Source organism: Podarcis melisellensis (assembly GCF_964234715.1).
Source record: "Podarcis melisellensis genome assembly, chromosome: 10".
Classification (NCBI taxonomy): domain Eukaryota; kingdom Metazoa; phylum Chordata; class Lepidosauria; order Squamata; family Lacertidae; genus Podarcis; species Podarcis melisellensis.
This window is the reverse complement of record NC_138542.1, coordinates 36396015-36413129: the sequence shown is the minus strand read 5'-3', so window position 1 is coordinate 36413129 and position 17115 is coordinate 36396015. Positions and strand designations below refer to the sequence as shown.

General features: G+C 40.4%; 1 protein-coding gene across 8 annotated transcripts in view; it reads left to right on the top strand.

Moving 5' to 3' along the window:
• Positions 1-17115, top strand: part of PPFIA2 (PTPRF interacting protein alpha 2) — a 266490-nt gene that overhangs the window by 193908 nt on the left and 55467 nt on the right. For 7 of the 8 annotated variants that reach the window (XM_081926581.1, XM_081926574.1, XM_081926578.1 and 4 more), the window contains 4 exons: positions 7252-7473; positions 7657-7803; positions 8737-8871; positions 16715-16801. In XM_081926581.1, coding sequence (XP_081782707.1) covers positions 7252-7473; positions 7657-7803; positions 8737-8871; positions 16715-16801 — 591 coding nt within the window. The remainder of the gene's footprint in view (positions 1-7251; positions 7474-7656; positions 7804-8736; positions 8872-16714; positions 16802-17115) is intronic. The other variant, XM_081926575.1, reaches the window with a different exon arrangement.

Here is a 17115-nt window from a genome sequence, read left to right as displayed (position 1 = left end):
TTCCCTAGCATGTTGCAATTTCAATTGCAAGTGCTTCGTGCTTTGCTTACAACCTTCAGAATTCAGCAAAGCCAAACATGCTTTGTTGTCCTGGTAAACCTGGATTGGACATTTGACAGGAATTTTCATGTCTTTGCACAATTGTAACAACCATTCACAATCTTTAAGTGAATAAGACAGTGCATTCAGTTCAGCTTCACAAGTACTTAAGCTAACTGTTGTTTGCTTCTTGCATGACCAATCAAATAGACCCTGATTGTACTTATAGCAAACTCCAGACGTACTTTTCCTGTCTGTAGTGTCACTTCCAAAACTTGCATCTGCAAATATCTCAAGACCACCAGACTTCTGATTGTTAAATCTCAGTCTGTAATGCATAGTGCCTTTCAAATACCGCGCTATGCGTTTCAGAGCTTTCCAATCCTTAACAGTAGGATTGTTGACTTGTCTGCTTAGCAAATTACAGCTAACAGCAATGTCTGGTCTTGAACATCTGGCAATGAAGTTTAGTTTGCCTAGCACACTTCTGTACAGTGTAGTGTCAGAAAATGCTTCTTCAGTGTCATCTACCTGATAACCTGTTATCATCGGTGTGTCTACAGGATTAGCATCCATCAGGTTTAGTTTGCTTAACACATCAGCAATTTTCCGTGACTGGTGTACTAGAATGTTACCATCTTGATCTCTCTCTATTTCCAGAGATAGGTAGTTGTTTACCTCACCAAGATCTTTCATGTCAAAGTGCTCTTTCAGTTGAGCTAGGGCGTTATTGTACATTGTGACATCTTTCCAAAAGAATAAAAGATCATCAACATAAAACAAACAATACAGTTTCTTTTGCCCCTCCTCTTTGACAAACACACATGGATCAGCTTTCCCTTGCTTAAAACCTAGAGAAAACAATACTTCAGTGAGTTTTGTGTGCCAACACCGTGCACTTTGTTTGAGACCATAAATTGACTTTTTCAGAGCACAAACAAATCCCTGTTTTACCTGTACGCCATCAGGTGGAAGCATATAAAGTGATTCATTTAGAGATCCGTATAGAAAAGCTGTATTCACATCATGGTGACTAATGTGTAGATTTTCTTCTGCAGCTAGCTTGAGCATAAGCCTAATGCTCTCATACCTCACTGTGGGTGAGTAGGTCTCGTGATAGTCTTCACCTGGTACCTGTGCAAATCCTCTGGCTACCAATCTGGCTTTGTGTCTGACTATCTTGCCATTTTGATCAGTCTTCGCTTTGAAGACCCATTTGCTTCCAAGCAATTTCATTCCTGGAACTACTGGAACAAGGTCCCATGTTTTGTTCCTTTCCAAGGAATCAAGCTCAGCCTTCATGGCATTTAACCATGGCTCAGCTTCCTTTGAATCCAAATCCTGGATTTCTTGGAAACTTGAAGGTTCAAAAACCTTCTTGGAGCTTTTAACAGCTGTTACTGCTATCTTAGCAAACTCATCAGCAAATCTCTTTGGAGGTCTGCCTTTTGTGGCTCTCTGTGACCTACGAATTAGCCTCAAGTCTTCAACACTCTCCTCTTCCTTCTTAGGAGAAAAGTGACCTATTGTGAACAATGGTTCCTCCAATTCTTGATCAGAGCTTTCAGAGGGTCGCATAGAGGCTTTCGCACTCTTGAAATCCTCTGAATCACCCGATTCAGTTTCAGACTCAGAATCAGAACCTTCATCAGTGGGTGTGGGTTGTTGCGGTTGCTTTTGACTATCCTCAGTCTCATCACTGTCATCAGGATAACATTGAAAAATTCCCACATTCTCCCCCCACTTGGCATTGTACTCAACACTTCTTGTGAGCTTAATTTCCTTAGAGTCAGTCATCATTATTCTGTAAGACCCTTTCTGATAACCTAGAAAGATACCATGCAAACCACGCTTGTCTAACTTGGAGTTTTGTGGTGAGTGAACCGACATGTCCGAACCAAAAATTTTCATGTGTTTGATGTATGGCTTCTTGCCAAACATCTTCTCATAGGGGGTACAACCAATCGCTGAAGATAACCTGCGATTATAACTGTAAGTGAAACATGAGAGAGCTTCGGCCCAATAACTCTCTGGAAGATTTGCATCATGCAGCAAGGTTTTTAACCCTTGAAGCAATGTCTGATTTGCTCGTTCCGCAAGTCCATTCTGCCATGGCGAGCGAGGACTAGACAAATCGTGTTGAAGTCCTTTCTCAGCCAGAAAAGCTTCAAACTGCTGAGAAGTGAATTCTCCCCCCCGGTCAGTGAAAAGAATCTTAATCTTCTTACCATGCACACTTCCCAACCAAGCACAGAATTCCTTGAACCTAGGAAAAGCCTCTGATTTCTGCTTGAGATTGTACACATAAATATACCTGGAAAATGCATCAATAAGAACCATGAAGTACCTATTCCCACCCAAAGAGGGCGCTAGTGGTCCAACCAAATCAGCATGAATAATTTGGTATGGTTCTGTAGCTTGCCTACTAGACACCTTACCTTTCGCAGCCATTTTCACCTTGTTTGCTGCGCATGCTTTGCACTTCATGTGGTACCTGCAGGGTTTAATAGTCATACCTTCAACCAAGGCAGGCATTTTAGATACTGCCTCAAAATGCAAATGTCCAAATTTCCTGTGAAAAGCATGAATACAATCTGCATGCAAACTTTTGTTAGAACCTGCAATGCAACAAGTGTCATCCTGCACAACATCATCATAATACAAAAGAAACAAACGATCAACAAATTCAGCATACAATTGATAACCATTTTTCTTGGTGATGATGCATCTATTGTTCTTAAAGGAAACGTCAATCTTCTTCTCAGTCAGCTGTCCAACGCTGAGCAGATTATGTTTCGCATCCGGCACATAAAGAACATCCTGTATCGATAAGTCCAAACTGTGAAGAACAACAGTTCCGTAGCCTTTACTGGGGATCGTGTGGCCATCTGCCTGGTGAATCGCACCTTCCTGCGGTGTAAAAGACACGAACAGTCGCTTATCGTTGCACATGTGATGCGTTGCAGCTGAATCAACAACGAAGAAAGATTTAGACGTTTTCTGGACCTCTGCAACCTCTGCAACCTTTGCAACCTTTGGAGCGTAGCGTGAGACCATTGCCTTGTGCTGCGTTGTCCTGGACACCGGACCTTTGCCTTTGCTCTGGCCTTTTCCACGCGATGAGCTTTCGCTGCGCTGCTCTGTCTTGGCCCTGGGATATTTGCATTCCCTCTTCATATGGCCTAGACGTCCACACGAGTAGCATTTCACTGCCTTCAAAGCTTTGGCGCCATCTGGTGGTTCCACTGCACTATGGGATGATGACTGTGAAGTCTCCCCCTTTCCCATGCAGCCAGCACCCCGCCGATCTGCTCCATTCTGAATCATGGCAGTTTCACAGGCTACTGTGAGTTGAGCATTTGGCTGATCAGTGGTATCAAATTCCCCACTTGCTTCATCCAGCCTTCTGCAGCTAGCCATCATGACTTTGGCAATTGCCTCCTGCGTCATCTATGCTGCTTTAAGTCAAGCTGCTGTATACATGCTGCTTCTGTGTACAGCTGCTTCAATCCAAAAGCAATTTCAAAACAGCCTCTGCATGTGAGCCTGTGCCGCTCTTCTGTTTATATGCTTTGTTTATCTGCAGCTGCTTCAAACTGCATTCCAAAAGCAAGTTCAAAAGTGAAAGTCCCCAAGTGCTTTCTCTATGCTGTGCTAAATTCTTGCTGCGTCATAGAGCTGCAGCTGCACTTTACTTTCGTTTTCCCCCAGCATAGCGTCCCTTTGAGCCATTTGCCTGTGCCGCGGCAAAACCGGCTATAAAAGTTCAAAGTCCAGCCATAAAGCCATTAATTAGAAGCTGGCAGGCTGCCCGGAGCAGTAGCACATACCTTCATCAATCATTTTGACGCGCAGAGCAGATACCTTGCGATCCGTGCCTCTGCCGCTGTTCCGATCCTCTTTGCTCCTTTATTCCTTTGCCAGGAGCCCGACTTCTGAAGACCAATCTCAAAACACTGCATTTTTCTGGGCCCATAACCAAATGTTGGAGGTAAGCAGTGTCCAGTGCACAGCGGAATGATGAAAAGTATGAGCCAACATGCTCTATACTACTTTATTTACAGTTCAAAGCTGGTAGGTTACAGAAAAACATTTTCCCTCTGCCGGAGCAGAGAAAGCGTCATCTCTCCTCTAAAGCACGGAGAGAATCACACACTGAAACTGCAAAGAACAGTGAAAAACAGGAAACCAGTGTACGTCACATCCAGTCTCCCGTTCCCGTGGGAAAACCTCCAACAGTACAGACTCTGTGGAATGTAAACAACCTGTCTCGTGACAAGCACTTCGCTGCACAGAGAAGAAAGCAGAAACCAACATATATATCACCACCCTCAATCAGTAAAACAGCAAGAAACACTTTTTGTCACTTGGTCACTCCGGTCTTCTGACATGCATACAACCCATAAAGTGGCCAGGAGAACACACCACACTGAAAACCCAGGATGCTGAAAAGATACATAGTCAGATTTGATTTTTTGTATATGAAGTACTAGGGTGCTGATTTTTTTAAAAGTGGAGGTCAATGAAAAACTGTATATAAAGCATTATTAAGCCACAGACAAGTACAAATAAAATGAACTGGACTCACAATCTGACACAGCTGTTCTTTTTCTTCCCTATAAGCAGTATTAAGTGGCTTTTAGCCAACATACAATCATATACAAGATCACAGGCTCTTCCAAGTGTCATAACTGAATGGGCAACACAAAAAGCAGCAAAAGTAAGCTAGACTTTCACCAGTAAGAGGAATCTACTCAGCTCACTTGGCCTATTCGGAGAGACAGCCAGTCAGCTTTGAAAGACTCAGTTAACCATTTCTTCTTCCAGCTAGGGGGTCTCGTAGAGGCAAACTGTTTAACACTGTGCTATTAGGGACATTGGAAAATCAACATGGAGTGATGGAATGCATGTAAGACATTTAAATTATAAGTTGATTAGTTAATGTGTTTTACCGTCTTTGGTAGCTTTGAAAAATAAGTGATTCACTGTGGTAGGTGTGCTTGTTTGAATGCCAAATTATTAAAAGTGCTTGCCTAGGCTCTTTAAAAAATAAATAAATCTTAATTTAACAAAACTAGTACTACATCATCAAGTCTCCACCAAGTGTTATAGTCATTTAATTAACTGTTTGCATGGCTCAGCATATCCTTTGAAAGAAATAAATGTGCTTCATTTGAAGACCAAATTAGCTGGCACTGGTCTACAGCAAATCCATCCCACTGCTGCCTGTCACCCTAGTTGGCCAGCTGGGGCTATTGTAGGGCAACATGTAGACATTGGCCATGCTGATTCATAAACAGGTTCCCTTTAACAGGACAGCAGCATAGACTGTAGTCATGTGCCCATGTTGGCTGTAAAGGTTGGTATGGTACCCCCTTGTTAAAGCTCCCTCCCTTGGTCAGGAGGGGCCACTGCAGCACATACATATCATCATTACGTCTTAAGAATGCTCATGGAAGTCATGGTGGCAGCCTTCGTGAGTGTGATATCTTTGGAATATGGAAATACTGCTCAAAGAAGCTGCAGCTATGTGTTCCTCAGTATCTTTACCACACAAATGGATCATTCATGAAAGCAGTTATTTGTCAAAATGAGCTGATGGATATACCGTATGAACCGGCTCCAAAACTGAATGATAGAATTTTCAGCTTTAGCTATTATCATTACACAATATTTGTGTGATGGTAGGTGGGGATTTATTATATTAATTTGCAAATAGAGCTTAGTTCGGTTCTGTACTTCACATAATATAATTCCAGTGCTTGTGTGTTTCTAAGCTAATGAATCTCAGACTCTAGAAAAAAATATTTATCTATTACAGCTAACATGAATGTGCCTATCAGTTTTATCAGCAGCTGTAAAAAAGAAGAAGATATTTTAATGCATGTGCAGACATCTATATTTTTAATTGGATTAAAGCAAATAGTAAGTTGAATAGAAAAAATACTGCAAAGACAAAGCAAGACTCATACTGTTATTTCCTGCGGCATCACTCAACCGTTACAATGACTGGGAGCTGTACAGCAAATATAAGCTTTCAAATGTAGACTTACCAGAGGTAAGAGAATAAAAGAGACTAGATCTTTCACAGGTTCTTTTCACAGTGTTCTGTCATTCTGAGGGTCATATAAATTGAGCAAGATTTATAACACAGACAGAATGCTATGTGTGCAATTACTCGTATTTGGAGCATATCAGCAACTATGCCCTCTTGTAGTTACACACAATCCAGAACACAAGTGATGACTGCAACAGAAAGCAACATAACTCCATGCTTTTCCCCCACTAAAATGTTGGGGGAAGAATATATGAACAGCTCAATTGCCAGGTGTGTACTTGCCCTCCCTATTGCCTGTGATGCTTTTGTTGTTGTTGCAACAAGACACCATGAGAAAATACTGTAAGGAGCTATGTTCAGAAATGGGAAAAGTCACTGGGGATAGACATTTGAACATAGTTGTGTGAGAGTTTTCCTTTATTTAAATTAGATTTGGAGTGCTGCCGTTTTAGGCACCTGGTCTCTCTTTCTGATAAAGGATTCACAGCTTTGCGTTTTCAGTGTATGCCCTCCGTCTATCTAACAGGAAGATTTAATAATACCCCTGTGTACCAAAGACTCTGCATCTGTAAGTCGGGAGACGTGGAGGACAGTCAACACTATTTGCTATGATGCCCTTTATATACATCCCCTAGACAAAAATTTCTCAATTACATCCTGTGTTCTTTTTCCAGTTGACTTCCCCTTGAGCAAATCTCTATTTTGCTAGCTGGCAATAATGTATTTATTACTGCACTAGTTGCAAAATTTGCTTTGTCTGCAAGTAAGTTGAGAACTAGGTACCAAGACAAGTATCATATTGTGGAGTGAAGTTCTTAACTTATGCAGGTATGATTTTGCACTTTGGTAAGTCTGTTTTCCTGTTTTTGTTCAGTTTTGATTCAATTATTTGTATCCCATGCACTGTGACCATTTCCCAACTTGTGTCGAATTGTGATGGCTTATAGCTTTTAGCAATAAAGATTTCATTCATTCTTTTTCTGATAAGCAGTAGCAATCTATTTTGAAGACTTGACCACTGTAGAAATCTGAATCATATGGAAAAGTGCCAACAGTATATTCCTGTTGATTTCATACACTTTGCTCCGTTTCTTCACTAAGTTGGTGAAAGTAGGCTAATGTGAGTGGTCTGTGGTTTGTTTGTTTCTTAATAGCGTCTGTCAAATGGCTCCATAGACTCAAATGATGAGACCAGCCAATTGGTGGAACTGCAGGAACTTCTTGAAAAGCAAAATTATGAAATGGCACAGATGAAGGACCGCTTGGCTGGATTGTCTTCCAGAGTCGGGGAGGTAGAGCAAGATGCAGAGACAGCTAGGAAAGACCTCATTAAAACTGAAGAACTGAACAGCAAATATCAGAGGGACATTAGGGAGGTAAAAAATTATCCCACCTCCATTTGTTTTTGTTCATCTGTACATTCATTCATTCCTTTTGAAGCTGGTACATCTCAAAGTCAAGTTTAGATTATAAGCCATCTAATGACCTCCTGCTAGCTACATGAATATTGGCAGCGATTGTAAATTGTAGTCTTTTGATGTATTGTTTGTTCTTTTAAGGCAATGGCTCAGAAGGAAGACATGGAAGAAAGGATCACTACCCTTGAAAAGCGTTACCTAAGTGCTCAGAGGGAATCCACCTCCATACATGATATGAATGATAAGCTGGAAAATGAGCTGGCAAACAAGGAAGCTCTCCTGCGTCAGGTTCAGTATCTGGGATCACTGCTGAGAGACTCTTCATAAGTGTCCTCTCATCATTTAGCTGAAAAGAAAGGCAAATGTGTGTTCTTGCTATGATCTTACTCTGCCATCCAAATACTGCTAGATTTGGATCAAAAGGGAATGAGGACTTTTCTTTCCAGCAAGAGAAGTCAAAGATAGATCAGATTTGGGCCCAGATCTAATTTTTCCAGAGCTAAGATGTTCAAGACAAGGCTAGAACATATCTGATTGTCAAACCTGGCTCTTATCAAGTCAGGGTGGCAAGATTCTGGGAGTGAATCCAGATTGGGTGAGATGAAGGAAAATCAAGGTAAGCAAGAAAGGGAAAGTAGGACAGGTTTACAGCAGCAAGCTGAGCTACACGTGAACTATACAGACTGGATCATAAACTTTGACCATCAGTAGATTTTGGGAGAGGGTGAATGATGTGCAGTGCCAGCCAGGAAAGTATCTATGACTGCAGCATGCAAGCTATGTTTGCTAATATAAAACAGCCTAAAATAGTGGGAAACTAAGAGCGTGCTAAAAAGAAAAAAAAAGTTTTGAACTTGCCATAGGAAGTTTCTTACTCGTAAGAGTAAAAAACCACTTGAAGGTGATATGTCTTGGTTCATGAGAGCATGGGACAAGTTACTGATTGCTCCTATGTATATGTTTTATTAACTTTCCAGTTTGTTGTAGCGTTCATTCATATTAATGCCTTTTCAGTACATCTCTCTATATTAACACTTCTTCAGTGCATCTCTATATGAATCATTACATGCTTCATCGGTTGGGTTTGAGAAAGTGAGGAAGATTTGCTCTTCGAGAGCCAACCAGGATGAACCATTGGAAGTCCAATCCCCTGAGAACGGCAGCAATTTCCTGATCCGGCCTTTTATTTATTTATTTAACCGTCTCATTTCTGGGTTTCAGATGGAAGACAAAAATAGACAGCTGCAGGAACGGCTTGAACTAGCTGAGCAAAAGCTGCAACAAACAATGCGGAAAGCTGAAACATTGCCTGAAGTGGAAGCTGAACTGGCTCAGAGAATCGCAGCCCTGACTAAGGTATTATACACTTGAGAGCAGGTGAATTTCAGAAATACATTTTCCTTTAACATTGATTTTCATCCCTTTTCCCTTCCTTCAGCACCATCAGCAGCAATAAAACCCTGTTTTGGAGTGGACAAGATGATTCTACTTATTGGCACCGTAAATAAATACTAATTACACATACGACGTTATTTGCTTTAGCTTAATTTAATGGCAGAGGTATTGCTTCGTATTTCTTGTATGGCTTGAGTCCATTTCTCCCAAAATCCCAAAGGAGTTTATTTTATAATACTTTGTATTATAAAAGAGTTATGATTAATCCAATTCAGCTAAAAATCATGAACTTTATTTGCCATTGAATTTTTTCCATGATTTCCCACATCACATTAATTCAAAGAAACACGGTGATCACTTTCATTAAAACAGACCAAAAGAAAATAGACACTTTATTTTCCAGGCTCAAATGAATCAGGGTTGCATGAGAGCATAAGATGGATAGGAGAAATACCCAGTGGATTGTTCCTATAGGAAGTAGTATCACACAAGTTTCATGCAGATATACAAGTTGCTAGTTTCGATGATACACAAGTTCAAAAAAAAAGGCACATGTCAATCACATATATTCTGCTGGCTCTTCTTTATAATGCCTAAAACCACTCTTGTCTTGCCTCCCCGCCCCCCACCCCTGTGGACTTAGGCTCCATTTCTATGCACACTTTGTTGGAAGTCCATTCCTCACTGAACTGATTGGCACTCAATATCTGAATAGGGTGCAAATGCATTTACAGAAGTGTTCTGGAACACAGTAATAAAATTTTTGATGGCATGTAAGAGAGAGATATATTTTTCATCAGTAACTCAGAAAAGTCACCAAAAATTGGAGGGTTTCTTTTAATGCTTCTCGGGTTTCTTTTAAAAAACAAACCAAACGACAATGGCTCATTCCTGTGGGTATCTGTTCTAATGCTTTTTGGATGTGCACAGAGCCTAGGGCTGGCCGATCGGAAGGTTGGCAGTTTGAATCCCTGCGACGGGGTGAGCTCCCATTGTTCGGTCCCAGCTCCTGCCCACCTAGCAGTTCGAAAGCGTGTCAGGTGCAAGTAGATAACTTGGTACTGCTCCGGCGGGAAGGTAAACGGCAATTCCGTGCGCTGCTCTGGTTTGCCAGAAGTGGCTTAGTCATGCTGGCCACATGACCCAGAAGCTGTCTGCAGACAAACGCCGGCTCCCTCGGCCTATAGAGTGAGGTGAGCACTGCAACCCAAGAGTCGTCCGCGACTGGACCTAACGGTCAGGGTTACTTTTACCTTTTTTAAGTAGTTTCATGGGTGAATATCTTCTTCCTTCATTAAGATTCCTTGTAAAGTTCAGAAAAAGTCACACCAAGCTAACAAAGTGATGTGTGAATGGGCCCTCCAATGCACACAGGTGGTTATTTATTTATTTATTTATTAAGTCTTTTCTGTACAGTGAGCAGCTCAGCATGTGGGAAGAAAACTATTAGATGTGTTTTCCTCTCACTCCTTCCATGGAACAAATGGAGAAATTGCCATGCAAAGCAGCTCCAAAATGGAGCACGCGCAATGCTGAAGTGTTTATGTGTCCTGTAGTCAGCTAATATAAGAGCTACTGTAAGTGACATTAGGAAAGGAAGGTTGCCATGTTCATCCATTGGGTGGGTGGAGAGAAGACCAAAAAAATAATAATAATACAGTATAGTTACCACTCTGTGATTATAAGTTGCATAGGTTTCTAGCCTGTTTGATCATTTCTGTATTGATGAGGAGAAGAAATGGGAAAAAAATCCTCATTCATAGGAATCCCAGCCCTTCTGTGTCTTTTCAATTCTGTTCCTGCTAACTAGATATATATGATCTGTGTGTTCCATCTAGATTGTGTTGTGCAATTTATATCAGGAACTGAGTGAGACAGAATGCATATGTTCCTTAATTGAGGGCAAAACTACTATTTGGACAACAAGATCACAAGCAATGCAGCCAAACATAGCCAAAAATACATCTGTAGCCATTGATGGCACTAGTGACCTCCTCTTTTGAATGCCAAGCAAGAGCCTACTTGGTCTCTGCAATGCCAGTCAGGGGACCTTGTTTGCACTGCCTAGTGTGGGGGGAGGGAGTCAAAGGCAAGTTACACTCTACATCCCAACTGAGTCAAGGCCCTTAACCCACTGCTAACTTCTCCCCAGATAGTTTTCTGGCCAACTCAGTTGCCAGCTTCATTGAAGCCAGCAGAGAGGGCAGAATCAGGGGAAATCAAGGGTCCTAATGTATTACTGTTATTATGTTTTAAGTTTAAGCAAGCTAATCAACATAACTGAGTTCTTTCCTAAAAACAGTGGATAAAAGCGAGAATAGACTTTACTGGAACCCTCCCCACAATTCGCTCTACTAAAAAGATGCTTAATGTATTGGGCTCAGAAATCCAGATTTTTTTACTTCTGACACATTATTTTCTGTTGATCAATTTGTATAAGATACATAGCAAGAAGAAAACTAAGATCAATTTAAACTGGTCTAACACACATGAAATCTGAAATCTTGTTTTTCCCTCTGGTGCGATCAACAGTTCTTAGGTGATCACACTTACCCACTGATTACAGTTTTGGGGGCCGCCTTGATGTGGATACAGAAGAGATGTGCATGCAGTTTTGCCACTGATACTGAAGTCAATGGAGGAGTCCTTGAATATTGGGTGGGAGTTCACATAAGCAACTCCTGTACTAGGAAGTATTGGTAATCTGGTAAAACTATAGCCATGTTATGAATTTTTTCCTCTTATTACTACTCTATAGTAGGCTTGTGTTGTTCATAACATTGTGTTTCAAATAATAATAAATATATTATAAATGAATGAACAATTCTAATTCAACTAAAGTAAACCTATTCTGCACCCCTAAATTTAAATATATATTGGATTGGATCTTGACTTAGTCATGCTTGAAGCAGCTTGAAGCACACCTTAAGTGCACTGATTTTTAATGAGTCTGTCTAAGCATGATTAAGTCTGGAGCCAACTCATTCTTAGTATATTTTTGGAAGTTGCTTGCGACCAGTTTCTCAGTGAGTTCCAGGGAAAGGGAGTTCCTGAATGAAGAAGCAAAAGTGCAACAAAACAAAAACAAGGAAGCATCCAATGGAAAAGACAAAAAAAAAGTATCAAAGATGCCAAAGAGAAATGCACTTTTTATTCGTGCCCAACATGTTTCAGCCCACTATGTCAAGGGATTTTATGTTTTCTTGTAAACAGCTCAAAAACATCCACGTTGAAATTGCTGCAAGGCAAAACTCCTCAAGAGTTCTTCCAAGGTTCCAGAGAGAGGGAATCATCATGTCTAGGATAGTGTTTCCTCCTTTTTTGCTACAATCAGAGCGAAATTGCTAGGATACAAAAGGGATGAGTTACGCAGCTTGCCAGACTGGCACCTCCTTCCTCCTGCCTGCCTACTTTGTTTTTATCTCAATACCAGCAGTTTGGTTGCTCCTTCATAGTATCAATTTCATATTATTAATGCAGTCGCATTGAAGAGGAATGTCAATTTACAGACTATGTACCTCCTTTTTCAAGCAAGCAGTTCTCCCTAAATCAAAGCAAAAGCCAGTCATGAGGCCTAGCTTCTGATCTATATGCATGCGTAGTGGATAACAGATTTCAGTCTCATACCCTCCAACATTTCTCTGATGAAAATAGGGACGTCCCATTCCATAATGATAATTTTACTATTTATACTCCACATATCTTACTCAGTTGCCCCAGCCACTCTGGACCACTTCCAACATATATAAAAACATGATAAAACATTATTAAAAAACCTTTCCTTTACAGGATCGCCTTCAAACGGCTGATAACTCCATACCCTCCAACATTTTTCCAATGAAAATAGGGACATCCTAAATAAAAGTGGGACATTCCGGGATCAAATCAGAAACCAGGACGGCTTCTCCAAATTAGTGATGTCCCTGGAAAATAGGGACACTTGGAGGATCTGCAGTCTTCTTCATGTCCTGGGGAGGCTGTTAAACTTCCCCACTCTGAGAGAGAAGGAGACAACACAGAAACTTGAGTTTTTGGAAAATGATCAGGAGATTAAAAATTGTGGGATAAGCAAATTATTAATGGGAAGATATGTAAACACCAGCAAATGCAGAATGAATGCTCTTTGTCATATAACCACCCCATAAACAAATCGGAATGAATGTTCAATAAAGACTGGACATAGTCTAACCACCACAAACTTTTGCAACAAATCAGGATGAATCCTGAATAAATAGGCTATCTGGAGGAACCCTAGTACTCAGTGTGATCCCTAATTTCAAAATGAGAATATTTTCAGCACTTTGCATCAAAATAACATCAACTCACTCAGCAAAGGAAACTTTGAAGAAATATGCTCTGAAATTGTTGTGTTACTTAAGGATAGTTTTTGTGCAACTCCAAAAATGAAGTTTCTGTCTAGACACTAGAAGATAGTGCCAGATATCTGCTGAACTTACACAAAGTGCCCTAAAGGCATTCAAAGACTAATTAAATGGGACTCCAAAGAAGGAAGACAATCTAGACATTTTAACCCTAGAAAAGTTCAGTCATTGCATTAAAAACAGATGAGAGCAAAGTTTTCATCCTGAAGTGATAACATCTACAGTGGTACCTCGGGTTAAGTACTTAATTCATTCCGCAGGTCCATACTTAACCTGAAACTGTTCTTAACCTAAAGCATCACTTTAGCTAATGGGGCCTCCTGCTGCTGCCGCGCCACTGAAGCATGATTTCTGTTCTCATCCTGAAACAAAGTTCTTAATTTGAAGCACTATTTCTGGGTTAGTGGAGTCTGTAACCTGAAGCGTATGTAACCCGAGGTACCACTGTATAAGCATTTCAGAAGTGTATTTCATCCTATCCAGCTGCAGCCTCAACCCCAGGAAGCATTTTTGCATTGTTAATTCAACTCAGTATTGAGTGTTTTCAAGTAGCCAACCCTGTGGATATTCTTGATGTGGCCTTAGTGTCACACTTCGGCCTACAAAATATGATTCTATTTTTGAAACCTACCCAAATGATACCTTTGTTGACTTTTACCCAGGAATGAAGGAAAGAATGATGTTCAGTTGTGTCTTGCCTAAATAAAAAAACAGCACTTCATTGTCAGCCTGACTAAGAGGTCTTTTCCTCCCATCCAAAGACTAGAAATGCAGTATCCATAACATAAGTGATAGCAAGGAAGCTGACCAGGGTTGGCCAGGAATAGTTCTTATGTGCTAGTCAGTCTAGGAATGATGATCTCCTGACAAGAAATGAATGGTCAGGACTCCACAGAGATACATGAGATCTTTCATGCTCCAACAGGATGCCATCAAGGCCCATAGCCAAGGTAGAAGAAGATTTATTTGCATTTCGCCTAATGTCCCTGGTGGAAATAAAGTTAGCAGACTGGATCAGGTGACCAGTAGGCTTCCAACTGTGCAGGGTGAATGCTTCATTTTAAGGTAATCAAGTATTGAGTTTCAACCAATCAATATAAAGTGCCAATCCTACCCATGATCCAGAAGATCACAGAGTGCAGAATGATGTAAATCAAGAACTGAAATGGTTCGCTCATTATTGGATTTTACCTCAAAATGCAATATCACAGGACTATAGTGTTAGAAAGGACCCTAGTGGTCACCAAGTCCAAGTCGCTGCAATGCTGTTACCTCAACTTGCAGTCTCCCATCCAATCTGAAACCAGACCAGACCTGGCTTAGCCTTTGCAAATGTGCTAGCAGTTTTACTGCTATACCACTAGGTCTACCTTAGCTGCAATTTTGGTAATCAAAATCTTTTAGATGCAGTTTCTTGTGGCTGTTGCTTTTGCCTGTAGGTTTTCAGCATTGCAGTCAATAAGGGCCTATATGCCCTTGCTAAGGACAAAGAAATGTTGAGCCTCACCCTTTCTTCATCCTTAAAGTAAATTTCTTCTGTAAGCTTCAGGGGGTATTTTTCTTTGTTCTTACTTAAACCATTTCTCCTCAAGGGGAAAAAAGTTGCACATATTGACCTTACATGATCAAGCCTTGATGAGCCTTTGGTTCATGTGATTTCCCCTCAGCCCACCTGTTCTCCTCTTCCGGCTACAAAGAGGCGAAAAGAAGCTGTTGCTTCTGTTTTTAACTAACCACTGTTTAGCATTATATCCAGTCCCAAACAAACTGTGCTTAACTTTGAGTATGGTTTCTTAAGACAGCCCAATTTCTGGCTTGTTTCAATAAACCATTGATAAGATTAATCACAACTTTGAATTCAGACTAAACTTACTGCTGTCCTGCAGTAAATTGTAATGGAGATGATGTCTGATGTCTTCCTTGGAAGGAGGAACAGGGAAGGGGGACCAAGGTGCATTCTATGTTAAACCATGGTTTAGCGTTACAACTGAATGAGGCAACTGTGGGCTTGTAGAGCTCTTAACATTTTACCTGAATAGATGGGAGGTCTTTCATTAAGCACACCTCTCAGGCAATTTACAGGTAAGAAAAAAGTCCACTGTCAAACAAATTATCTGCTTCATTTTATGCTTGGAAAGGTGTTGAATCGTTGGATGAGCCTTTATTATTAATATTAAATATTCATGTTGATCTGAGTGCTCTTTTTATCTTGTAGCATATACTGACACATTATAAAGAGTGTCTTCTCTTAATTTTGACTTTGGTCTTGTGAGTCACCAAGCCAAATGCAGCCCATCAGCTACATATGGTCGTCTGCCCAGGGTACTGATAATCCTTCTGCTTTTGTGGCCTGCCTGGGACTGCAAAACAAAAACGGGAATTGCCAAAGACCTGGAAGACCCTAGTCCAGGTGGGCTGCATATGGCTGGATAGGGTTGCAGGTTGTGTCCTAAAATGTTTGCAATGAACTTTAATTTGGGCTGAAAGGGGTTAACTAGTCCAAAATCCAGAATTGGTCATACTCAGAATAGGCCCATTAAAATCAGTAGGCCTAAGTCAGTAATGTTCATTTATTTCAGTGGGTCTACTCTGAGTATGGCTAACAGGGATACAACCCATTATTCATTCTGTTTAAATAAGGAGTAATTCACATTGACTTTTTTTAGAAGTCCATGGTGTGTGTTAATGGGACATGCAGTAAACATAGGATCCATTGTGATACATTACCTAACTGAGCATTTGTCCAGATCATTGTTCACTAAACTAAAGAGTGGCATAGCAAGACATAATGTGAGCAGCTTGTGGAACGACCAGACACCTGCTTTGCATTCACCACAAACTCAGTAACCCTTTCATAGTAAGCCCGGGAGAGTTATGATATTTCCTTTAGTTATATGCTTTCATATCTCTTAGGCAACCTACCATAACATTATTCTAGAGATGACTAACCCATTTGGTTTAGTATATTCTGTAACATAATATACATTGTTTTTGTTATGATAAGATTGTAGGATGGTCTATTTTTAAAAAAATAATAATAATTCTGGCATTGGCTCCTCAAAGTTGTGTTCTGGTCTTGTGTTTATCCAAATTCCAATCAGGCTTTATATTTGCCATAATTGTTTTGAGATCCCTCTATAGAGGAAGAGTAATTCTTACCAGCCAGCCATCACTAACCTGAAATTTCCATACCTAGGTTGTTAGCTTTTTTAGCATCCCATTGTTTTTAGTTCATCCGCATCAACTGCCTCATGTCACCCTATTGTAAGTGTGGTTTATTCTACATAAAATTCTGTCAGTTAAAGTATTAAATTTGCAATCACACTTTTCTTTTGAGCATTCTGTGCTGTGTTCTGTTCAGTGTTGGTGTCTTTAGTTCTGATTTTTCAATTTTGTCCCTCTCCTTTTCCTTGACTTGTTAGTCTGATCCAACCTCTTCTACCTCATCTGATGATTATCAATATGTTATGGAAGCTAAACTGCAAGAAATGATCTCCATACGTAGGAAGGTAGTCCTACTGGACTTTACTTTCTATTGCTAAATAGAATCCATCTAATTTTGTTTTCTTATTTTTAAGAACTCTTTTTAAAAAATTTATGTATTTCTTTTATTGATAATCAACCATTGTGCGGTTCAGTGCTTAAAGAGCTTACAATTTTATGATGGCAGGTTTGTGTTCAAACCATGCACAGTCTGCATGTTACATTTGGCTGATTTCATTGCTCATAAATAACTCCAATGTTTTGCTGGATGCTTGGGTGTAACAGGCCTTTGTAGCTGACACATTTCAAGCAATGCTGTTCAGCTGCCTGTTTGAATAAC